The sequence below is a fragment of the Zootoca vivipara genome, chromosome 1, assembly GCF_963506605.1.
Source record: "Zootoca vivipara chromosome 1, rZooViv1.1, whole genome shotgun sequence".
Classification (NCBI taxonomy): domain Eukaryota; kingdom Metazoa; phylum Chordata; class Lepidosauria; order Squamata; family Lacertidae; genus Zootoca; species Zootoca vivipara.
Genome location: NC_083276.1, coordinates 3052222 through 3077880, shown reverse-complemented (window position 1 = coordinate 3077880; position 25659 = coordinate 3052222). Strand labels below are relative to the sequence as shown.

At 42.5% G+C, this 25659-nt stretch overlaps 1 protein-coding gene across 2 annotated transcripts in view; it reads left to right on the top strand.

The window, feature by feature from the left end:
- The window catches only part of SOS2 (SOS Ras/Rho guanine nucleotide exchange factor 2), a 41668-nt gene extending 17562 nt beyond the window's left edge, over nucleotides 1-24106 (top strand). The window contains exons 10-23 of one of the 2 annotated variants that reach the window (XM_035097409.2): nucleotides 731-1386; nucleotides 1518-1599; nucleotides 4492-4614; nucleotides 5848-5951; nucleotides 7557-7773; nucleotides 10176-10295; nucleotides 11859-12021; nucleotides 12569-12686; nucleotides 13736-13908; nucleotides 14390-14506; nucleotides 15406-15667; nucleotides 16418-16462; nucleotides 16709-16818; nucleotides 22226-24106. In XM_035097409.2, coding sequence (XP_034953300.1) covers nucleotides 731-1386; nucleotides 1518-1599; nucleotides 4492-4614; nucleotides 5848-5951; nucleotides 7557-7773; nucleotides 10176-10295; nucleotides 11859-12021; nucleotides 12569-12686; nucleotides 13736-13908; nucleotides 14390-14506; nucleotides 15406-15667; nucleotides 16418-16462; nucleotides 16709-16818; nucleotides 22226-22720 — 2785 coding nt within the window. In that variant the 3' untranslated portion in view covers nucleotides 22721-24106. Of the gene's footprint in view, nucleotides 1-730; nucleotides 1387-1517; nucleotides 1600-4491; nucleotides 4615-5847; nucleotides 5952-7556; nucleotides 7774-10175; nucleotides 10296-11858; nucleotides 12022-12568; nucleotides 12687-13735; nucleotides 13909-14389; nucleotides 14507-15405; nucleotides 15668-16417; nucleotides 16463-16708; nucleotides 16819-20157; nucleotides 21777-22225 lie in introns of those variants that run through there. The other variant, XM_060270091.1, reaches the window with a different exon arrangement.
- The last annotated feature ends 1553 nt before the right edge of the window (nucleotides 24107-25659 follow it).

The window sequence follows — 25659 nt, the reverse complement described above, 5'->3', positions numbered from 1 at the left end:
AAGAGTTTCTCTTCTTTTAGGATCTGTTCACAAGGTGGGAGCCATCCACCTGCCCAAGTTCACAGTGGGTTTCAACTTGCATGGCAGGACTTCCCTTTTCTCCCCTCCTCTCTTCAAAATGGGGGTGTGGGGTGTGGCATGTACAGGAGAGGAAGGTGAAGCCCCCCTGTGCATGCAGAAATCTGTTTGGCAGTAGATGTCACCTTTTGTGCTTAAAAAGCAAGCATGTTTTCTAAACACCTACATTCATCGTGTATACACAAATTGGAACCTGGGCTTTCTGTGGTTCCCATTCAAGCATGAATTCAGTAGCAGGCAAGGATATACAGCTAATGCGTGTGATCCCCATGCTAGTTTGGGGAGTGTGTGGTGCTTTGGCTTAACTTTCATGTGTTTTTGAAGCTCATTTTTGTGGTGGTGAATGTGGCCAGAGGAGTATTTAAATAAAATCAAGCAGCTTAGCCTGATCCTTGATAATGTTTTTGCTCCTAGTTAACAACTGTCAATATTGGGGAAAACTCTTAAACTCATATATTGTGTTGAAATAAATTTTTAAAAATTTAAGAAATTTTCCAGTAGCGCCTTAGAAAGCTTATACCCAGAACAAACTTAGTTGGTCTCTAAGGTGCTACTGGACAATTTTTTAAATTTTTTAAAATTTATTTATTTATTTCGACTGCATCAGACCAACATAGCTACCTCTACTTGAATCATATATTGTGTGTTTTAGGGAGCCAGTGTTTTGGTTCTATAATCGCCAAGTAAGAAGCAAGCACCTTGCCATTAAAAAAATGAATGAGATCCAGAAGAACATTGATGGCTGGGAAGGCAAAGATATCGGCCAGTGCTGTAATGAATTCATAATGGAAGGGACGTTGGCACGAGTTGGAGCCAAACACGAGCGACATGTCTTTCTTTTCGACGGTTTAATGATCAGCTGCAAAGCCAATCATGGCCAGTCCCGGCTGCCAGGCTACAGCAACGCAGAGTACCGACTCAAGGAGAAAATTGTCATGCGGAAAGTCCACATAGTTGATAAGGATGACACATGCGAATACAAGAATGCCTTTGAACTGGTCCCTAAAGATGAGAACAGCTTTATGTTTGCGGCCAAGTCTAGCGAGGAGAAGAACAACTGGATGGCGGCACTGATCTCCCTGCAGTACCGCAGCACCCTCGACCGAATGTTGGACGCAGTGCTGTTGAAAGAAGAGAATGAGCAGCCTCTGCGGCTCCCCAGTCCGAGTGTCTACCGCTTTGCAGTGGAGGACTCCGAGGAGAATATCGTTTTTGAAGACAACCTTCAGAGCCGGAACGGAATTCCCATGATCAAAGGTGGAACCGTAGTGAAGCTCATTGAAAGACTGACCTATCACATGTATGCAGGTATCTGGCTTTCCTACCTGGAGGGTTGATATATTATTGGCACAGGGGAAAGGAGCAATTGTTAACTGAAACCAGGTTAGAGATCTTTCATGTGATACTGTATTTAAACTTATTCCTGTTTGCTTTTCCAGATCCTAATTTTGTGCGTACTTTTCTTACCACGTACCGCTCATTTTGTAAGCCCCAAGAACTCCTAGCTTTGTTGACAGAACGGTAAGTTTAAAAAACCTCCCCATGATTTAGCTGTTACATTTGCAATAAGAAGTGTAAGCAGATTTCTTGTGTTGGCACAATCATCTTGGAGCTGTCTATTCTAAGGGCTTTTCCTAACTCTCTTCTGTTCTCCAGAGACCATTAAGTGTTTAATTAAATAATGCTTTTGGGTTCGTGCGGTCTCTGGCAATCTGAAGCTGAAACACTCTGGCCTAAACCGAAAGCAGAATGTGTACTGAAAAAATAATGTTGCTGAAGGCTGTGCAAAAGATATTCCCAATAAATCTAAAATGAAGGTGATGCCAAATTTGGCCTATTGCCAACACGGTTCAGGATCTTAGATTTTCAGTTGGCTTTATAAACCTCCCAGCTGGGAAGAAAGGCTTGAAAACAAAAGAGAGACATTGCAGGAATCTGATCAAGTCGTTTTTTAAAAATGTTTTATGAATGTATGATTTTGTGATAGGTCCGTTAAGAAGCATTGGATTGGCAGCACTAAGACTTGTCCCAACTGTCCAGAGAATGTGAGGTCAGATAGAAGTCTGAGAAGAAAATGCAGTAGCACTCGAAGAGAGAGGCTCCCATCCTACAGCGGATCAGCAGTTTTAGTTTTTAGTTACATGGAAATTATCCCTGAAAGTACAGTATTGTGTACTACTTTTTAAGAAATTATTTCTTGGTAACCGTTTAAAAAATAGTCATTCTGCAAATTTTCTATAACATTGGAAACTGCACTTCATTTGTGCAACTTCGATGGGTATGTTAAGAAATGCTAATCATGTCCAGAATGACTCTGGGAGAGAAATAATATTCCCATTACTGGAATTTAAAGTAGAAGCCAGGAAAGGTAATTGTTGAGATATCGAGGGAGCAGAACTTCATTTTGCAAAAGCATCGAAAGATATAGAAACATATTCTTGACCTTTTGCTGTTAAAAAAGTCTTTGGGGTGTGTGTGCAAAAATCGGCATTAATAATATTTATTTATTTATTTATTATTTATACCCCCGCCCATCTGGCTGGGTTTCCCCAGCCACTCTGGGTGGCTTCCAACAGAATATTAAAATACAATAATCTATTAAACATTAAAAGCTTCCCTAAACGGCTGCCTTCAGATGTCTTCTAAAAGTCTGGTAGTTGTTTTTATCTTTGACATCTGGTGGGAGGGTGTTCCACAGGGCAGGTGCCACTACCAAGAAGGCCCTCTGCCTGGTTCCCTGTAACTTAGCTTCTCGCAGCGAGGGAACCGCCAGAAGGCCCTCGGCACTGGACCTCAGTGTCCGGGCAGAACGATGGGGGTGGAGACGCTCCTTCAGGTATAATAGACTGAGGCCATTTAGGGCTTTAAAGGTCAGCACCAACACTTTGAATTGTGCTCGGAAACATACTGGGAGCCAATATAGGTCTTTCAAGACCGGTGTTACGTGGTCTCGGCGGCCACTCCCAGTCACCAGTCTAGCTGCCGCATTCTGGATTAGTTGTAGTTTCTGGGTCACCTTCAAAGGTAGCCTCACATAGAGCGCACTGCAGTAGTCCAAGCGAGAGATAACTAGAGCATGCACCACTCTGGCGAGACAGTCCGCGAGCAGGTAGGGTCTCAGCCTGCGTACCAGATGGTAAACAGTGCAGACACAGAATTGACCTGCGCCTCCATAGACAGCTGTGAGTCCAAAATGACTCCCAGGCTGCGCACCTGGTCCTTCAGGGGCACAGTTACCCCATTCAGGACCAGGGAGTCCTCCACACCTGCCCGCCTCCTGTCCCCCACGAACAGTACTTCTGTCTTGTCAGGATTCAACCTCAATCTGTTAGCCACCATCCATCCTCCAACCGCCTCCAGACACTCACACAGGACCTTCACCACCTTCACTGGTTCTGATTTGAAAGAGAGGTAGAGCTGGGTATCATCCGCATACTGATGAACACCCAGCCCTGATGATCTCTCCCAGCGGCCGCATGTAGATGTTAAAAAGCATGGGGGAGAGGACAGAACCCTGAGGCACCCCACAAGTGAGAGCCCAGGGGTCTGAACACTCATCCCCCACCACCACTTTCTGAACACGGCCCAGGAGGAAGGAGCGGAACCACTGCATGACAGTGCCCCCAGCTCCCAAACCCTCTAGACGATCCAGAAGGATGTTATGGTCGATGGTGTCAAAATCCGCTGAGAGATCCAGCAGAACTAAGAAACAGTTCTCACCTTTGTCCCTATCCTGCCAGAGATCATCAACCAGTGCGGCCAGGGCAGTTTCAGTCCCATGATGAGGCCTGAATCCTGACTGGAAGGGATCCAAATGGTCCGCTTCTTCCAGGCGTGCCTGCAGTTGTTCAGCAACCACTCGCTCAATCACCTTGCCCAAGAATGGAAGATTTGAGACTGGGCGATATTGGCCACATCTAAAGATGGTTTTTTAAGAAGCGGTTTAATAACCGCCTCTTTCAGCGGGTCTGGGAAGGCTCCCTCACAGAGAGAAGCATTCACCAACCCGCGAAGCCCATCACCCAGCCCTTCCCGGCTAGCTTGTATAAGCCTGGATGGGCAAGGATCAAGGAGACAGGTGGTTGGTTTCACTAGACCAAGCAGCCTGTCCACATCCTCGGAGGGAACAGATTAGAATTGATCCCACGCAACTTGACTAGACAGGACCCAGCCCCGGTCCTGCTCCCACGGGGGAGTCTACCTCTTCCCGAATCTGAGCGACTTTATCAGAATTAAGATAGATTTAATAAATAACAGGCTATTTGCAGGTTATTTAATTCAGTGCCCTAAATTCAACAGCCTTAATATGTCTCAATATTAGCACCCACCCAGTTATGGATCAGAATGTATTCTAAGGTAGTTTTCCTTTCTTTGTATTCTGGAAGTCACCTTTCAACTCCTGTTTATTACTAGATTTGAAATCCCAGAGCCTGAGCCAACAGAAGCCGATAAGCTGGCAATAGAGAAAGGAGAACAACCAATCAGTGCAGACCTTAAAAGATTTCGCAAAGAATATGTCCAGCCAGTGCAACTCAGGTTTGAGCTTTCATCTCTTTCTCGGGATCTGACTTAAACCATCAGGGGGGGAGAATGTGGGAATTTCATCATTTCATGTGAGAGTGCGCAATCTCAAGTTGCTTGGGAGTGGGCCTGGTTTATGTGGGTAGGCCAGGCAGTTCAATACTATACAAAGTAAGACCCCCCTTGAGTTCAGTGGGACTTCCTGTTGCGTAAGGAGGTGGTAGGACTGCAGCCTGGGAGTTAACCCTGGAAATCAGTGGACAAGGCACCAAGAGAGGGTGCAGCATAGCAGCTAAAAATGGGACCTGGGAAATTCAGACCTCTCACTGGGTGTCCTTCGAAAACAAACCTTTTCTCGCAGGATGCCCCATCTGCAAAATGGGGGCAATAAATTGGCTCACCTTACAATTTATATTGTAAGAATTACAGTGATTAAATGTGTAAAGCACTTAAACAGCTAGGTATCATAGGGTTCTCCACGCAAAGCAATATAAATTACATTTCCAGGCTTGTAGTAAAAATTATTATTATTAATTTGATTTCTTCACTATAAGGTCCCAGGGTGGGTTACAGCAATTTAGCAATACAAACTTAATGCAAACAGTATAAAGGTCTGTGTAAATGTTAAGTAGTAGTAAGAAAGATAAGTAAGTAAGTAAGTAAGTAAGATAATAGTGAAAGTGTCTAATTCATAGGTCACAGATAGGCTGGGGCAGGTGGTCGACTTTACATTGTTGTTTGACCAGATGCCGACGTAATATTGAAGGTGTTACTGTGGCACTACAGGGGTGAAGGGTGAATCTTCACCAATATTGGTGGAAGTTGTTTCTGCTTCCCTTGTGAAAAATGTGAGTGTGATCTTAGGAATTAACCTGTGCCTAAATGTGCCTGAAATAATACATGTACTGGGGAGATTCCAAATTGCATACCTCTAAATCAGATTATGGGTTGTAGCCAGCTAAATTTTACCCATTGAAATGAATGAACCTAACTTAGCAATGTCCATTAATTTCAGTGGTTCTACTCTTGAGTTTGTCTAAAGACACAGGGGACTTTAATCCTCTAATTAGAAAATAACCTGGTGGCTCACAAGATAATCCACATTTTTAAAAAATATATATATCAGAAAATGCTATCCTCCTCCAGCCTTGATTTCTCCTTGGTTGAACATGTCTGCCTCAGTCTGGGTTTATGAAAACTAAACTGGTGGCATTTCTTTCTTCCCCCTCCACTTCTTTTTACAACCAGGATATTAAATGTGTTTCGGCACTGGGTGGAACACCATTATTATGACTTTGAGAGAGATCAGGAGCTACTTGATAAATTGGAAACATTTATTTCCACTGTAAGAGGTACGTGTCTTGAGTTAACCCTTGTTTAAATTGGAATGCTCTCTCTCATCTGCTAAGTGGATTTAGCATCTTAAGAAATTCTGAAAATTCTACTTGGCTGTGCTTACTCAGAAGACAATGGTATTTACTACCACTTCAAGCCAGCAACAAGCTGTCAGTTTCCTTTCCATTTAACTTTGTTTTGCAACAGGAAAAGCGTCTCAGTTTCATAACTTCAATCAGAATCTGTCTCTTGATTCTTCCAGGAAAAGTTCACATATAAAGTAGTGCTGTAAATGATTTAAGAGCAACTTCACAGATGGTTTTTGTCTAAAACTATGTGTGCAACAACGGGAGCAGCAAAGTGGCTTCAGTCGGCTCTCTGGGAGCCTGCATGTTTGCTCGTACCAGCTAACCCATGGTTTGGCTTAGCATTATGTGCAAACTGCACCACTGTGTACATAAAGGTGTAGCCCTTTGGAAGAGCTTGACTTGCACTGATATATTTAAACTGGCTTTCCCCAGCCTATTCTATTACTCATCCAATGAAGCTGATAGTTGGCAGATTCAGGCCAGACAAAAATAAGTGCTGTATTTTTCCGTGTATAAGGCGCCCCCATGTATAAGACGACCCCTATTTTTTTAACCCAAAATTAAGAAAATGCACTAGCCGTGTATACACAGAAAAATACGGTACTTCTTCACATAGCAGATAAACAGACTATGGCGTTCACTCCCACAAGATGCAGGAAAGGCCGCCCAACTTGGATAGCTTTGAAAGAGGATCAGATGAAATCATGGAGATGATGATTGTCAATTGCTATTATCCATGAAGGCCATGTTCTGACTCCACTGTCAAAGGCAGTATGCATTTGAATACCAGCTGATGGGACTCACAGGGACTCTTTAGGGAGGCTTTTAATGTTTAATAGATTATTTTATTTCATTTTTCTGTTGTAAGCCGCCCAGAGTGGCTGGGGAAACCCAGCCAGATGGGCGGGGTATAAATAAATTATTATTATTATTATTATTATTATTATTATTATTATTATGCTCAGGTTCTGATTCTGGGCTTTCCATAGGCATCTAGTTAGCTGCTGTGAAGTCAGGATGCTGCTTTAAACAAGCCTTTAAGCCCAGGCATCGCCAAACTTCGGCCCTCCAGATGTTTTGGCCTACAACTCCCATGATCCCTAGCTAAGAGGACCAGTGGTGGGGGAAGATGGGAATTGTAGTCCAAAACATCTGGAGGGCCGAAGTTTGGGGGTGCCTGCTTTAGCCTGCTCCAACAGGGTTCTTTTTATGTTCTTACATGGCATACAGAGCTTGCAAAAAGGCAGGACTGATGATGAATACTAGATGTGTATGTATACATAAGGTGCTAGAGGGGGTTGTTGAACAAGATTTCCAGAGATTTGGGGTGTGGGGCAGTGGATTCATTGCTCCGTGCCGTGTTACAGCGCACACTTCTGCATGCAGAAGGTGGTGGTTTCATTTCCTGCAGAATTGGCCCTAAATTCAGCCACCGTAAAATCCCAAACCAGTGAATATGGAATGAGCAACCCTGCCACAAAATTATTTGAAGCATCTGTACGACCTTCATACCGTATCCAATATGTCTTCCAGGCAAATCCATGAAGAAGTGGGTGGAATCCATTGTGAAGATCATCAGGAGGAAGAAGCAGGCTCATGCAAACGGCATTAGCCACAACATAACTTTTGAGAGCCCTCCGCCCCCAATTGAGTGGCACATCAGCCGCCAGTTTGAGACTTTTGACCTCATGACTCTGCACCCCATAGAGATTGCTCGGCAGCTGACTCTCCTGGAATCTGATCTCTACAGGTAGAGTGTGTTCTGTTGGACCTACATCACCTGAGGAACCGCAGAGTGCTCCTCTCCTATCAGATTCAGTCTGCATGGTATAGGTAGCAGTATGAGGAGTATACATGCTCACATACCAGTACAGTGGTACCTCTACTTACGAATAACTCTACTTACGAATGTTTCTACTTACAAACGGAGCTCCATCCGCCATCTTGGATGCGGTTTAGATAGGATTTTTTTCTACTTACGAATTTTTAGATAGGGTTGCTTCGACTTACGAATTTTTTCTCCCAATGCATTCCTATGGGATTCAACTTACAATTTTTTTCGACTTACGAATGTGCGTTCAGAACACATTAAATTCGTAAGTAGAGGTACCACTGTATATGCCAAGTGTGCACCATCAGTCTGTGGTACAGTGGTACCTCTACTTACGAATTTAATGCATTCCGAACGCACATTCGTAAGTCGAAAAAATTTGTAAGTTGAATCCCATAGGAATGCATTGGGAGAAAAAATTCGTAAGTCAAAGCAACCCTATCTAAAAATTCATAAGTAGAAAAAATCCTATCTAAACAGCATCCAAGATGGCGGACGGAGCTCTATTCGTAAGTAGAAACATTCGTAAGTAGATTCCTTCAGTAGCACCTTAAAGACCAACTAAGTTTTTATTTTGGTATGAGCTTTCGTGTGCATGTACATACCAAAATAAAAACTTAGTTGGTCTTTAAAGTGCTACTGAAGGAATTTTTTTAATTTTGCTTCGACTCAGACCAACACGGCTACCCACCTGTAACTATTCGTAAGTAGAGTTATTCGTAAGTAGAGGTACCACTGTATTTATGTCATGCACCAATCAGGTGGAACATTCCAAAGTAGCTGAGCAGTCAAGGAAGGAGCCATGGTGAGGCACATTGTCCCCAGGTCAGTCCCTGATAGCTCCAATTAAAAGGTAGGAAGATGGGGAAAGATTTGAAGAGACAGTCCAGGACTAAATGGAAAAATAGTCCGTTTCAAGGTGGTTTCATGCACATAGATGAACCAGGGAGTCTCTGATTAAAATCTCTCTAACCTTTAAAGACTGCTTGGATAATAAATGTAAAGTGCTTTGCTTTTTCTCCTTTAGGTATGAGGGAGGCATCCAACCTCATCCAGTTACCCCAAAAAAGGGGAGGGTGCTTGGATCATTCTAAAGTGGGTGCTCTGACCTTTCTGAAGTACAGTATAAATCATAAAGATTTATACAGCAAAGCCATAATTGGGGGTTTCTGAAAGGAGAGGATTAGTAGAAATGTGTTTTTTTTAATCTAGCACTTCTTTAATTAGTGCATCTAATACTTAGTTTCTTGTACACATGATCTGATACTTAATAGGGAGGGTGAATTATAGAATTATAGAAACATAAAATCTTAGCGTTGGAAGGGGTCCTAAGGGTCATTTAGTCCATCCTACTGCAATGGTCCTGCCAACCTAGCAGTTCGAAAGCACGTCAAAATGCAAGTAGATAAATAGGAACCGCTCCAGCGGGAAGGTAAACGGCGTTTCCATGTGCTGCTCTGGTTTGCCAGAAGCGGCTTTGTCATGGTGGCCACATGACCTGGAAGCTATACGCGGGCTCCCTCGGCCAATAATGCGAGATGAGCACACAACCCCAGAGTCGGTCACGACTGGACCTAATGGTCAGGGGTCCCTTTACCTTTACCTTTTTACTGCAATGGTAAAGGTTAAGGACCCCTGGACGGTTAAGTCCAGTTAAAGGCGACTGTGGGGTTTCAGGCTGAGGAAGCCGGTGTTTGTCCACAGACAGCTTTCCGGGTCATATTGCCAGCATGAGTAAACCGCTTCTGGCATAACAGAACACCATGACGGAAACCAGAGCGCATGGAAACACCATTTACCTTCCCGCCACAGGGGTACTTACTTATCTCCTTGCACTGCCATGCTTTCGAACTGCTAGGTTGGCAGGAGCTGGGACAGAGCAATGGGAGCTCACTACCATCGCGGGGATTCGAACTGCCAACCTTCTGATCGGCAAGCCCAAGAGGCTTGGTGGTTTAGACCACAGCGCCACCCGCACCACCCACTGCAATGAAGGAATCTCAGCTAAAGCATGCATGAAAAGATGACCGTGTCATTTGAAAGAACAAAACAAGCCTAGAATGATGGAATCGGCAGACCTCAGATTTAGAAGAATTGGGCCACTGATTGATTAGCTGAAATTGATGTCCTTATGTAACCTTTGATTCCCCTTTCTGGAAAATTGCTGAGCAGCATAAAAGGCAGCAGTCCACAGTAGCAGACATGTGACCACCACATCACATCTCTTGATAGCCGGCATCATCCCTTCCGCAGCATCAATGTCTTCCTCAGCTTTCCATATCCGTATCTCACATTTGTGGGCTTGTCTGTTTCTGTTTCAGGGCTGTCCAGCCATCTGAACTTGTTGGGAGTGTATGGACAAAAGAAGATAAAGAAATTAATTCTCCAAATTTGCTGAAAATGATTAGGCATACCACAAACCTCACGCTTTGGTTTGAAAAGTAAGTGGTGAATCAAGTAGAGGCATCACTGATCACTGGGAGGCTCCTGTCATAGAAGGCTATGAGAACACACATTTTTCACCAGGGAGCCGGACAATAACTTTTTTGTCTTTCAGACCAGAGCAGAAAACTCCATATACAGCCAAGTCCAGTGCCACCTAGTGACTAAACTGTATAATAACACCATTCACACAACTCCTGACCTTTGCATTATAAAACGTTTACTGAACATTTACAGTTTCCATTACAGTCGTACCTTGGAAGTCAAACAGCTTGGTTCCCGAACGACTTGGCTCCCGAACATCCCAAACACAGAAGTGATTGTTCTGGTTTGCGAACTATTTTTGGAAGCCGAAGGTCCAACGGGGCTTCTGATTGGCTGCAGGAAGCTCCTGCAGCCAATCAGAAGCCACGCTTTGGTTTTTGAACATTTTGGAAGTCGAACAGACTTCCAGAACAGATTCCATCCGACTTCCAAGGTACGACTGTATTTGTTATGTTCTGTTAGTAAGGTTTGGGCCCCTCAAAAAAAAAAGCATTGCAGGTAACTTTCCTTTTTAAGATTAATCTGATTATAGTCGTTCCATACCTTTCTTCCTGTTACTTATCGCCTGAAATATTTTTTTAAAAAATACTTGAAAGTAAAAGGATACCTGATGAAATAAGCTAGAATAATAAGCCATGATCAACAGGGCCATTCATTCATGTTGTAGCTCATTTTTCGGTGACATCAGTTTGCCTTTACATCAGTTTGAAAAATGCTTACTTTGAAAAGCTGTAGTCGGAGGACGTGAGCATGTCCCTTCCTCCCCTCTTCCCGTTACCCTTTAAACCGGTCATCCCCAAACTGCAGCCCTCCAGATGTTTTGGCCTACAACTCCCATGATCCCTAGCTAACAGGACCAGTGGTCGAGGAAGATGGGAATTGTAGGCCAAAACATCTGGAGGGCCGCAGTTTGGGGATGCCTGGTTTAGAATCTAATTTGGAAATATGTGAACACATGCTACCTCGGGAAGTTGAAGAGGGCAATACACTGAGACTGTCAGCTGCACTGGGGACATTGCAGGTGGCTCCCACCTGCCCCTCAAAGCCATTTTGTACCATGATGATCAGGTGGGATTTGAAACCACACTATCAACCATGAAGAGGAGGAAGCACTTTTTATTTTACTTTAATGTGATTTTGAAACTTGAAAACAGATATAGTAGTCTTCATCATGTTCTAGTTTCTTTTATGCAAGGATATTTCTGTGGTATAATAAACAGAACATTTGGGTAGGATCAGAGACACATGGGTTTGAAGTGCTGCCCAGCCATGAAGGTTACTGAGTGGCCTTAGGCAAGTCATTCCCTCAATGGACCTCAACAGAATGAGCCTCCTGAACAGATGGCACCTATGGGAGGCTCTCAGTTGCAGAGTGCAGTGATTGATTTGGTATATAAGGGGTGAGATTATTTTTCACATATCCTGATTCTAAGGTTTATACACCCAAAGCAGCAACTTGAACTTAGCATGGTGGCTAAAAATGTATGGATTTTCTCTCCCTCTTTCTCATAAATTAGGTGCATTGTGGAAACAGAGAACTTTGAAGAGCGAGTGGCCATCTTAGGCAGGATTATAGAAATCTTGCAGGTTTTCCAAGACTTGAATAATTTTAATGGTGTGCTGGAGATTGTAAGTGCAATGAATTCTGTCTCCGTGTACAGATTGGATCACACATTTGAGGTAAGCTTGGGTGTCTGTACCAGTGTTGGAAGTATAGCCAGCTTTTTAAAAACTAAAATGATCCACATTTAAAGGCTAATGAAGCGCAATACAAATCTGCATGGTTTTGCTCTGATAAAGTATATGTAGTTTTAGGTAGGGAGTTTGGGTGGAAGGGTAGAGTTGCTTTTCTAAAATCAAGCTTGTGTATCTCAGAGCTCTCAGAGATCCTATGTTCCCATTTTGCTTTGTGCTCTGCCAAACTTCAGCCTGGTGGAAAGTAATGGTTTCTGGCAGTTTCTGTATTATGAACATCTCTATTGTTTTTTATATGCAATACATTTTGCAATTTGCTGGGTATTCCTAAGTGTCTGTCTTCATATACTGGGTAAAATAGCTTTGGCAGACCCTAAAGCTGACTTTGTAACTTGATTGGCTGAATAATTAAAAAATGAAGAGATTAAATGAAATAATGTATAGCATGATCACAGATTTCTGGCTAGTGTTAAATATGCTGTAGTATTAAATATAGCAATGTGTGGCTCTCTTTCTCTCCTTGTTAAATTAGGCACTGCAGGAGAGAAAAAAGAAAATTTTGGATGAAGCAGTAGAATTAAGTCAAGATCACTTTAAAAAATACCTTGCTAAACTCAAGTCAATCAACCCACCCTGTGTGCCTTTCTTTGGTAAGTTATGGCACAGAAGCAGAATTAAGGGGCAGTTTGCTACATCTGTTTAGAACGGGGTGATGAAACCATGGCACTGTATTTTGTTTTTTAAAGAAGCTTTCTACATTATTAAATGTAGAAATAGGAAATATTTATATTATTTATTTATATTTATATTTATATTATTTATATTTATATGCCACCCGTCCGACTAGGTTGCCACAGTCACTCTTGGCAGCTCCCAACAAAATATTAAAAGCACAATAATAATAATAATAATTTATTATTTATACCCCGCCCATCTGGCCAGGTTCCCCCAGCCACTCTGGGCGGCCTCCAACAAAACATTAAAATACAGAAATCCATCAAACATTAAAAGCTTCCCTAAACAGGGCTGCCTTGAGATGCCTTCTGAAGGTCTGGTAATTGTTGTTCTCTTTGACCTCTGGTGGGAGGGCATTCCACAGGGTGGGTGCCACTACCGAGAAGGCCCTCTGCCTGGTTCCCTGTAACTTGGCTTCTCGTAGGGAGGGAACCGCCAGAAGACCCTCGGCGCTGGACCTCAGTGTCCGGGCAGAACGATGGGGGTGGAGACGCTCCTTCAGGTATACTGGACCGAGGCCGTTTAGGGCTTTAAAGGTCAACACCAACACTTTGAATTGTGCTCGGAAACAATACAACATCACATTAAAATACAGTACCTAGTGCAATATGTAAGTGTTGCCAAGCCATTTGGCAACAGTGACTATAGTTTACAACGAACATGGCCAATTCCCAAGAAAATCCAACATGGTCACAATGGACTTCAAGGGAGGAAACGTTCCCGAAAGGCAGAGCTTGGTACAAATGAAGTTGAAATGCAAAGTCAAGAGGGCCAAATCAGTCCAATCAGCTGGCGTGTATACTGCAGATAGTGCCAAGGCCAAAAGGATGCCAGCATAGATAATGAGAAGAGTCGGGGAAGCTATTAGAATGAGCTTTCCTTCCTTTACTTACAGTCTTAGTCATGAGCAAAAAAGATGGCATGAATGTGGAAAACTTAAAATCTTTTCCTGTTCCCCAATTAGGAATATACTTAACAAATATTCTGAAGACTGAGGAAGGGAATCCCGACTTCCTTAAAAGACAAGGGAAAGGATTAATCAACTTCAGCAAGAGGAGGAAAGTGGCTGAAATCACAGGAGAAATCCAGCAGTATCAAAACCAGCCATACTGCTTACGGGTCGAACCAGACATACGGGTAATTGGAGAGCATGGGGGGTCTTGGCTGTGTGCATGTGAAGGTGAAAGAAAACTCTCTGGTGTTCTGCTGAGGCTATGACAGCAGCTGCAAATGTGAAGTTGAGGCTCACATTTAGCCGTGCATATCTCAGAGCATCCATTTTTCCAAGCTGTATTTGCTAAATGTGTCAGTTAAACGAGCCTAGTTCAGAACTGGGCACTGCTCCACTCTGGGCACCCTTTGCTAATTGGAAGTGAGCGTCATGTCCTGAAAATGATGCATGTTGCTCAAGACGGGGAAACAGCTAGGCTAGGTGTTCTCCAACTTCCTTCTCATAGCATTCTGTGAATTCAATGCAGGGCATAAGGATGGGTTGGCCTGTCGAACTGCTGCCTCAAACACAGCACCTTTTCCCTCAGGGATGGGTCTGTGCATGGGCGCAGCTTGTAAATGGGAACTTTTATTCAGTTTGGTTGAAAATGTATTTTTGTCTTTCCAGAGGTTCTTTGAAAATCTGAACCCCATGGGAAGCTCTCCAGAGAAAGAATTTACCGACTACTTGTTCAACAAATCACTGGAGATTGAGCCTCGAAACTGCAAGCAGCCCCCTAGATATGTAAGTCACTTGGGGGGGGGTCTTAGACTCTGTTTAAAAGTGTATACATTTGATTTGCACTTTTTTAAAAAATGGGTGGAGCAAGAGCTTCCTTGTACGTAAAGATGCAGATGGTTGCTTGTCTGAGGGAGAGTTGGCTGGACCTCAGTCTATAAGGCAGCTGAGGGCAACCAATCAACATTCTGGGGGGGGGTGCATGTGGTACCCCAATGCCTTCAGAAGCTGTGCCATTCTTCCTTCCCATCAAAGTAGATTCCTTCCAGTTTGTTTACTCCTTATTTTTCTTGAGAGAGCCAGTGTGGTGTAGTGGTTAAGAGCAGTGGACTCGTAATCTGGTGAACCGGGTTCGATTCCTTGCTCCTCCACATGCAGCTGCTGGGTGACCTTGGGCTAGTCACACTTCTCTGAAGTCTCTCAGCCTCACTCACCTTACAGAGTGTTTGTTGTGGGGGAAGAAGGGAAAGGAGATTGTTAGCCACTTTGAGACTCCTTAGGGTAGTGATAAAGCAGGATATCAAATCCAAACTCCTCTTCTTCTTGACTTTTAAAAGTGCCCCCCCTTCTCTGTAGTTTCAGAACAACTGGGCAGTATTTTATTTGTTAAATATTAATTGATGGGGTCCCCTTCCCCAACGTTTTGGCTTGGAGAAAATGTGTTTGGTTTTCGTATCTCACTATCGTTGGAAGGAAATTATTTTTACTTGCTTTGTGGAGGAGAATTGGTCTGTAGTTCTACTAAAAAGAAAAGCCTTGTGTAGACTTACTTCAGAGTAAGCCCATGAAACCCAGTTCTTTCAGATAGCTGTTTCTTCATCATTGAACGTTTCCTGCACTGGTTTGTTTCCTTGCAAGGCATTTGTGGGAGGAAGATCTCTGAAATGGCTTATTTCTCATTCTAGCCCAGGAAAACAAACTACTCTCTGAAATCACCTGGAATAAGGCCCAATACAGGCAGGCACAGCTCCACTTCGGGCACATTGAGGGGCCACCCAACGCCTCTTGAAAAGGAGCCCTACAAGATTAGTTTTAGTAGAATTACAGAAGCCGAACACGAGTCTGCAGCGTCAGCCCCAACCTCGCCAGTCATACCATCCACTCCGCCGGTGTCTGCATCTTCAGACCTCAGCGTGTTCCTAGACATGGATCTCAACAGCTCTTACGGTCTGTGTTCTAAGTAGCCTCCAGTGAATTAGTTACACTGATAAAATGGAGCTAAGTGAATTCTTTGTACCTGTTGGCTTGAAGACAGCCATGGGGGGGTGGGAATTGCTCTCCTCCTGTGATATCTGATGGGTGACGGTGCATATTTTGAGCTTCACCTTTCTGCTGGAGTCTTCTAAACCATTGCGGCCTGTTTTAAAATCAATAGCCCTGGTTTTTTTAAATGTTGGTTTTATTGAGCTCAAATGGAGGAGGGGCAACAAGCAGGCTGACTGGTTGGGTGGGGTGGGGGTTCAACCCAACACCTGGCATCATCTGATTCATTAAAAGTGTGTTGCTCTTAGGCCTTCCTCTCCCCCATTCCTTTTTTGAACTTTGAAATTAGGGTAGGTGGTGGCTTCCTGCAGTTTCTAGAATGCTGATCAGAAAGTTCAGACAATTTTGGGCCCAGAATATTCAAAGTCCTGTCAATAAATTAAGAAACAAAAGGGTTTTTTCAAGCACTGGATGCATGTTCATCCTGCAAGACCCTTGGGAAATGAACCTGAAAGTCCTTTTTAGGTAGGTGTATCCTGGTGTTAATGGTCCAAAGAACCCATGATGTCCTTTGTGAAGTTTGGGTAGCAGAAAATTGTGTCCTTATGTAGCAGGCATTGTATGAGCAACCAGTACTCAGCCTTTCTCTTATTTTCTTAGCCGATCAGTGCAATGGGACATGCAAATAATCTCCTTTCCACCTTATCTTTACAGGTAGCAACAACAGCATATTTGCACCTGTCTTTTTGCCACAATCAAGTGAGTACTACAGAATTCCCTTAAACAAATTTGTTAATTTCTATGGACTTTGACAGCTGGCAAAAGAGAATTTTTGTATGCTAGTTTCTTGTTTTAAAAAACCAGTCAATTTCACAGATTTGCTGTACTTCTGTTAGAAATGTTGAAGTCATAGAGATTGGTTTCTGAATTTCTTGAAGGCCTTGGCGGTAAAGAGCAGCAAAAGTTAGACATGACACGCTCTCTTACTTCTCCTCCCTCATTCAGAGTCATTCTTCAGCTCATGTGGGAGTTTGCATAAATTAAGTGAAGAGGCTCTGGTTCCTCCTCCTCTGCCTCCTCGCAAGAAGTTTGATCACGATTCTTTGAACTCCAAGGTATGTGTAATTTTCCATTCTGGACAGGGTAGATACCTCAATGCTATGTGAGTTTGTCTGCTCTGCCTCCCTGCTTCACCTTGCTCTGTTATTGCTTGTGTTTGTGTGTATGTAGACAGACACACAGACAAACAGACTCAGAATGCAGTGTGCCAGCCTCTTCCATGCTGCAACTGTGGGGATATTCAGGGTAGCAGGAGAGGATGTATTGTTTATTAATATCCTTCCTAACTTGCGTTAGCAAGTTTCTTTACTTGGCAGAGTGCATTCCCCTTTACACAGCAGAAAACTAGTTGCAAACTCGTGTAAGTTTCTTAAGACAATACATAATTCCATCTGGCTTGTCCAGATTGAAATGTGTTCTAATATTTTCCTGGTAAGACCCCTTGAATCCCTCCTAAAAGAATAAAGACACCACAGTCTTATTCATAAGCAATAAAAAGGAAGTTTACTCACGATCAGGCAAGAGCAGAGTGTGATCCTTGAAGGCAGGCTTAAGGCTTAAAGTTACAAGCATATACAAACAGGTTTACCCCATATGTGGGTTGACCTAATGACTGCAGTTAGCGTCCGGGAAGTTCGCAGGACGAAAGGAAGATGGGGAAAGAGGGAGAGTAGCAGCATGCCTTGGCCTTTTACCAGGTCCGGAAAGGTCACTCCCACCCACTAGTCACATGCGAGGAAGGATGCTCCAGGCCAAGAGGAACAGGAAGAAGATTTTTGGAAAGCCACGCAGAGGATTTTAAATCACCAACTGGAGGAGGCCAAGGTTTGGGAGCAGGAGCTGGACCAGGAGCATTCGATTTAGAATTGCTGGCAGGAGCAGGAGCAGGGATTGGCGCTGGACCAGGAGACGAAGATTAAACTTTAAAGTAAAACAAGATGGCGTTAAGAGTACTTTCGTGGAACGTGAATGGACTAAATTCATGCGTTAAAAGAAGGAAGATTTATCATGTAGTTAAAAAACAGAATTTGGACATTATCTGTTTACAAGAGACCCATGTAATTAGGACTCATAGAAGAATTTTACAAAATAAGTTATTGGGCCAAGAATTTATATCTTCTGATAAAGTTAAGAAAAGAGGGGTAGTCATCTATGTAAAGGAAAAATATAACCCTAGACTATTGTTTAAGGATGAAACAGGGAGATATATCGCAGTGGAAATATCTCTGCAAGGCGAAAAATGTTTGATACTTGGAATTTATGCACCAAATGAAGCTAAATCAGACTTTTTCAAGAACATTCATACTGCGCTGTTGGAATATTTGGATTATAAGATCATAATGATGGGAGATTTTAATGGGGCTGTATCGACTATGATGGATAGAACTCAAAGACAAAAAATATCTAATGATGGCAAGCTTCCAAAAACATTCTTTGATTTGGTGGAGAATTTTGATTTAGTAGATGTTTGGAGGCTAAAAAATCCATTAGAAAAAGAGTTCACCTTTTTTTCGGACTCGCAAAAGTCAGGAAGTAGATTGGACTATATTTGGATTACAAAGGACTTATGTCCAAAAGTGACAAAAAGCGAGATATGCCCCAGAACTTATTCAGACCACAACGCAGTTTTAATGGAGTTAAAACAGTACCTGCAGGGTTCTTTTAGATGGAGGATGAATGACTCTTTACTGAGAAATGAGCAGATAAATAATAAGGCCCAGAAGATGTTGAAAGATTATTTTGAATTAAATCTGAACAAAGGACAAAATATTACAATGGTTTGGGATGCCGGCAAAGCAGTAATGAGAGGATTCTTGATTCAATAGAATACAATTTGGAAGAAGAGGAGGAATGAAAAGAAGGAAAAGATTTTAGACAAATTGAAAGAAAAAGAAAAAAAATTGAGAGATAATCCAAAAAGTCAGGAAGTTCAAAAAGAGATAAAAGCTTTGCAGGTGCAGTACTCCCAAATAATAAATGAAGAAATTGAATGGAAAATTAGAAGAATGAAGCAAAGATCTTTCGAATCGGCCAATAAATGTGGAAAATTGTTGGCTTGGCAATTGAAGAAAAGACAAAAAGAGAATACAATTATAAAGATTATGGATGAAGGAAAATCTATTGAGAACCCTGCAGAGATACGGAAATGCTTTACAAAATATTACAAACAGTTATATAAAAGGGAAAAAGAAGATTTAGATGGAATTGAGAAGTTTATAAAAGAAAATGGACTGCAAAAAATTCCAACACAACAAAAGAGCCTACTGAATGGATTGATCACAAGACAGGAGGTTGAAACAGCAATACAAGAATTGAAAAACGACAAAGCCCCAGGACCTGATGGACTTACCTCCAAGTACTACAAAACATTAAAAAACTGGTTGATACAACCATTAATGGAGGTAGCAAATGAGATTTTAGGGGGGGGCAAAGCACCAGAGACTTGGAAAGAAGCTTTTATCTCTCTGATACCAAAACCGGATGTGGATAAGACTCAGGTTAAAAATTACAGACCAATCTCCTTACTAAATGTGGACTATAAGATATTTGCTAGTATTTTGGCATCAAGATTGAAAAGGGTGTTGAAAGACTTAATTCATAAAGACCAGGCAGGATTCCTGCCTGGTAGACATATGAAAGACAATGTGAGAATTATAATAGATATTCTTGAGAGATTGGAAGTGAAAATAAACACCAAAGCAATGTTAATTTTTGTAGATGCCGAAAAAGCTTTTGATAATATCTCTTGGAATTTTATGAAAAGAAATTTTGTAAAAATGGAGGTTGGCCAAAACTTTGTTAATGGGATTAATGGTATTTACTCTGAGCAAAGAGCTAAGATTATTGTAAATAATGTGGTCTCAGAAGAGATAAGAATTGAGAAAGGAACAAGACAAGGGTGCCCACTCTCCCCCCTGCTATTCATTTCCGTTCTGGAGGTTTTGTTGAACATGATAAGGAACGATGATGGTGTTAAAGGAATTACAGTGGGTACAAAACAATATAAGTTAAAAGCCTTTGCAGACGATTTAGTACTGACCTTGCAGAACCCTGAACAGAGCGCAGTGAGAGTACTGCAGATAATTCAAGAGTTTGGCAGTGTGGCAGGCTTTAAGTTAAATAAAGGGAAAACTAAAGTACTAGAAAAGAACTTGACATTGCAAGAGAGACAGAATATAGAGGATTGCACAGGACTGAAGTGTGTAAAAAAGGTGAAATACCTAGGAGTTAATATGACGTCAAAAAATTTGAACTTGTATAAAGACAATTATGAGAAACTTTGGAAAGAAATCCAAAGAGATTTGGAAGTATGGTCAAGGTTGAAATTGTCCTTAATGGGAAGAATTGCAACTGTTAAAATGAATGTATTGCCGAGAATGTTGTTTTTATTTCAGGCCCTACCGATAGTTGACAAAATGAAATGTTTTCAAGAGTGGCAGAAGACACTGTCTAAATTTGTCTGGCAGGGGAAGAAACCCAGGATTAAATACAAACTTTTGACTGATGTAAAAGAAAGAGGAGGATTCTCCTTGCCAGACTTAAAGATTTATTTTGAAGCCGCAGCTTTTTGTTGGTTGAAGGAATGGTTTTTGTTAGACAATGATGACTTGTTGGATTTAGAGGGCCATGATAATGCGTTTGGTTGGCATGCATATTTATGGTATGATAAAGTAAAATTACACAAAGGTTTTAAAAGCCATATAATTAGGAAATCATTGTTTAATGTTTGGATTAGATACAAAGATCTATTGGAAAGAAAAACTCCTAGGTGGATCTCACCACTTGAGGCAAAGAAACCTAAAAGGACAAATATGGATGAGAATAGGTTGAAATACAAAGATATCCTGATGGAGGTGGGAAACCACTTTAAGTTAAGGCCATATGAACAACTGAAAGATAGGTTGAGTGACTGGTTTCAGTATGTGCAGATAAATGAAGCATTCAAGCTAGATAAAAAAATAGGATTCCAGACAGAAAAGTCGAAATTAGAAACGGAGTTATTAGAGACAGACTACAAGAATTTGTCTAGAATGTATAATTTGTTGCTAGAATGGCATTTGAAAGATGAGCAAACAAAATCAGTGATGATTGAATGGGCCAAGGACTTGGGTCATAATGTGATGATGTCGGAGTGGGAAAAATTGTGGAAGAAGGGTATGAAATTTACGGCTTGTACTGTGTTGAAGGAAAATTTGATGAAAATGATGTATAGATGGTATTTGACGCCGGTCAAGCTGGCTAAAATGTATCACAAAAGCGACAATAAATGTTGGAAATGTAAGCAGGATGTTGGCTCATTCTACCATATGTGGTGGACATGCCCTAAGATAAAAGGCTTCTGGGAAATGATTTATAATGAGTTGAAAAAGATGTTTAAAAACACATTTTTGAAAAAACCGGAAGCCTTTTTGCTTGGAATAATTGGGGAAGAAATCCCCAAGGACGATGTTAATTTGTTTATGTATGCCACCACAGCCGCTAGGATCTTAATAGCACAATATTGGAAAAAAGAGGAACTGCCTTCGAGGCAGGAATGGCAAATGAAAATGATGGATTATATGGAATTGGCAGAATTGACAGGAAGACTCCGGGACCAAACAAATGACAAAGTTTTAAAAGATTGGAAGAAATTTAAAATATACATAGGGTATGAATTTGAAAACTAGATTTTGAACATCCAGGAAAATAAAGAAGTTAAGGCAATAGGGAAATAATAGAAGATTGAAAGGGAGAAAATATGATAGATGATATAAAGATGAAATTTTTGAAGTGTTAAAGAGACTATATGATGGGTAAGAAGGATGATTTAGAAACTGCTACAGAAGTTTATAAAAAAGAAAATCAGATAGTAGGGAATTGGGGAAGCCAGAGGACAATGAATATTAAAATGGATTAGAGATGATATATTTTTTTGTTGTATTTTTGTATTTTTGTATTTCTGTATTTTGATGTTTACTTTTTGTATTTGTGTTCTGTATGTGTGTTGATAAAATGTTTAATAAAAAATATAATTAAAAAAAAAAAAAAAAGAGGAACAGGAAGTTTCGACTGGCTGGACCAAACAATCCCTTGCATTTCCACTCTGGCAAAACCAGGAATGTCGTATTTGACTGCTCCCAGTGATTTACTGATTTACATCCTACAGCAACAGCCGCCTCAAAACTAGCTGGAACTATTTGTGCTACTGGAGATTTTAAGATGCCCTTCTCCAGGGGATGAACTCCTTTCTTTGCACAATCAGGTTCAGTTAGGTGGTGTGTGCTTGCATGCCCGAGGTGCTGCCGTTCAGATTGGGGTGTGAGAATACAAAATTTGATTTTACAAAGCAGATTTGTAGAGAAGATAAAGGAGAGAGGTATGGAAAAACTAGTGCAAGATCCCTGGTCTAAATATTCTTTTGCTTTCATGCTGCTCTGGGAGCCTTGCTGCAATCTGGCTAATTTCTCTTCTCTCGTGTTACAGGGCAGTTCCAGATCCGATGATGATCCTCCCGCTATTCCCCCCAGGCACCCACCTCCTCCAAAGATACAGCCACGAGTCCCAGCTTACACTGGTCTGCTGCTAAGCCCTCCACCGCCTCCTCCCAGAGACCCGCCTCCTCTTCCTGACACCCCTCCTCCAGTGCCCCTTCGCCCTCCAGAGCACTTTGTGAACTGTTCGTTCAACCTCCAGCCGCCCCCCGTGGGACGCTTTCACAGGGACCCCGACCGGCTGCGGGAAGCCAGCACGTGCCCGAGCTCGCCCAACACTCCTCCGAGCACCCCGTCGCCTCGCGTGCTGCGGCGCTGCTGTGCGCTCAGCCCGAACCCCAACAGCCTCGCGGCTCCCCCGGTCCCACCACGCCACAACTCCAGCCCCCTGCTGCCCAAACTGCCACCAAAGACTTACAAGAGGGAACTCTCCCACCCTCCTTTGCACAGACACTCTTTGCTAGAGAACGCGGAAACTCCTCAATGACCTTTGCAGCAGTAGTCATGGACACTGGAATTGTAGCTGTAAAGTACCCGTTTTCTTTTAATTTATTCCAGCAAGGCAGTGGATTTGAGTACTTTGGAAAGTTAACGCTTGTACCCAGAGTGCTGCTGGTCGTTCTCAAGCAAGAACAGCAAGAACCACCTCCTGCCGCCCTCGGCCTTCATACCCACTTGCAACAGCATTCTCCTCAGGGGATCAGTAGCACTGCCTTCTCCTCCTCCTCAGTGCCGACCGTTTTGCCAGTACAAAGAATATAGATTTTTGCACTGTAAATGACACACTACGCTACTTCTAAACTGACATCAGTTCATTGCACTGAGCCAAAAAAAAAAGGTTGCTGGTGGGATATTTTATTTCCAAACTGGAGCACATGCAGCCTTTTCTACATATGTATTTTTTAAAAAGACGTAGGTTCTCCTGAGTAAGGCTCACTGGGTTGCATTGAATTCTTTTCAGTGGGTCTTGCTTGGGAGACTGCCTAGGGGGTTGTACCTACAAATGGTAGAATCCCCACCAAAGCATGAAGATGTATATCATGTTTCTGATATTTCTTTTAAAAACAACAACAACTCTTCAGCTACTTGCCTTTCAGAATATATATATATATAAATATAAATTTTAAGAGGTTTGTGAATGACCATTACTACTGTTCTCAAACATTAGTGGATAACATGTCTTATTTTCCATGGATTTTGCTGCTGAAGACTTAGAAGGGTTAGGCAACTGAAGAAGAGTAGAGCAATGCACTACAAATGTTCTGTTTAACATGAGCAGAGCAAAAGAGCGGGCGGCCTCATCCAGTTTAGCCGATAGTATTTAGCATGTGTCAGGTTGTGCCTTTTCTGTTCAGGCAAGTGGAGATGTCTTAAGCTTAAAAAAGTTGCCTGCTGTTTCGGCGAACAAAGCTATTACGCCATATTATGTACAGTTGTTTATAGTGTATATTTACAGATTGATAACCTGTATACATTTCTGTGATCTGAGGCCTATTCTGCAGTCTGTTACTCCAGTACGCTGTCGTAAGCATTTTCCTGCATACCAGGAAAAAAGTTTTTGCCTTCCAGACTCAAAGCAACTTCAGTTAGGTTTTCGCTTTAGTTTCATTGTGAGGTCCCCCTTGGAAAATGTGGTGTTTAAACCAGCAAATACCAAAGTTCTTTATCTGGACCTTTTTTGAAGCTTAAAAAACAAGGGAGACCTTCATTTGGCCAGCAGAACTCTGCATTCTTGAGCTGAAGCTGGCAACCTGAGTCTGGTCCAAGTACTGTAGAAACCAGAAGCCTTTCTTGACTGGTCTGTGGCCTTTTACTGTGCTTTGTATCAGAGTTCTTAACCAGATTAATAAATCAATTTGGTCTTAATTTTTAAGAGAGTCTGAGCAAGTTACGTTTTCCTTGCAAAGATTGTCAGGCAGGTTAGGGACGACAAACAGAACCTTCCTTGCTTATTTGGACCAGAAATGGCTCAATATGTTTTAGTGTTGGAAGCTTGAAATCCACATGGGTGCCCATTTGGAGGTAAAAATTATTAACCAATTGCTGCCCACTAAAATTGTACTGTATCACCTGTTTGGGGTGGAATCCCTCACCTGGACTTCTTGGGCTGGTACAGAAACCTAAAAGAAAGAATGAGAACTACATTATCAATTTTGCGGGAATAGTTCTGAAGGAGGTGGAAGAGCACCTTGTTCCTAATTAGACCAGCCAAAGAGACAAATTCTTCAGTGTATAAATTATTATGGGAACACTTGGGAAGCCTTGCCCATAACTGTCAACTCTCCCGTTTTTCGCGGGAAACCCCCATACAATATTTAAATCCGTTTTCCACTGTTATCCCGAATTGCAAAATATCCCGTAAATCCCCTGGATTTATAAGAAAGCAGCTCCTGTCGGCCAGGGAGGCTCCTCAGCTGCGTAAATGCCGAGTGCTGCCGGAAATCGCCTCTGCGCATGCTCGGGCATGCGCAGAAGTGATTTCTGGTGCCCAGGCATGCAGACACGGGCAGCCCAGCACCGTAAGTCGCTTCTGCTCAAGTCTGGACATGCGCAGAACTGATTTCCAGTGCCACTCTGCCCATGTCTGGGCACCGGAAATCAGGCAGAGCCGGCACCGGAAGTCACTTCTGCGCATGTCCAGCGGTGCCGCGCCGCTGCTGATCCCTTATTTTCCAATCCGGAAGTTGACAGCTATGGCCTTGCCTTTCATATAATTTCTCAGTATGTTACTGTTTAGCACTCTGGGTCTTATGAAAAAGCTCCAAGGTGCTTCTTCTGACAAATCATTATTATACTGTCTCACTGGTATACATGGGTACTAGAAGAGTTATTCAGTTCGCACAGATAGGAGCCTGCAGTTTAAAATCGGCCATAGGGATAGGGAGAGGAAGCACAAGGAAGTACCTACTTTTTGTGACGTTGTACGATCTTGGGTTCAATAGGTTGTATCGGGGAAAAGGTTTCTCCCCACATCCTGCAGAAGGTAGGCAAATAGCTTGACCAGGTTTGAGGCAGATTCCTGTGTCCGAGAATGCAGTCACAGCTGCATTCTGCATAATCTAAGCTTCGTTAAAAGGGTTAACAACCCCTCTGCAGTGCCACAAATCCAACTCAATGGTGTAACGTTGGAAAGTGCCAATCACTTCTCCTACCTGGGCAGTTATCTTTCCACGAGGGCCGACATTGATGCCGAAATCCAGCTCTGCGAGTGCAGCTTTCTCCCAATTAAAGTGCAGAGTGTTTGAGGACCGGACCGGGACATTCGCAGGGAAACCAAAGTGCTTGTTTACAAAGCTATTGTACTACTAACATTACTGCATGCTTGTGAAACATGGACCCCTTGTAAACCCCATCTCCAGCTCTTTGATAGATTCCATCAACGGTGTCTCCAAAAAAATTTACACATCCCTTGGGAAGACAGGCGAA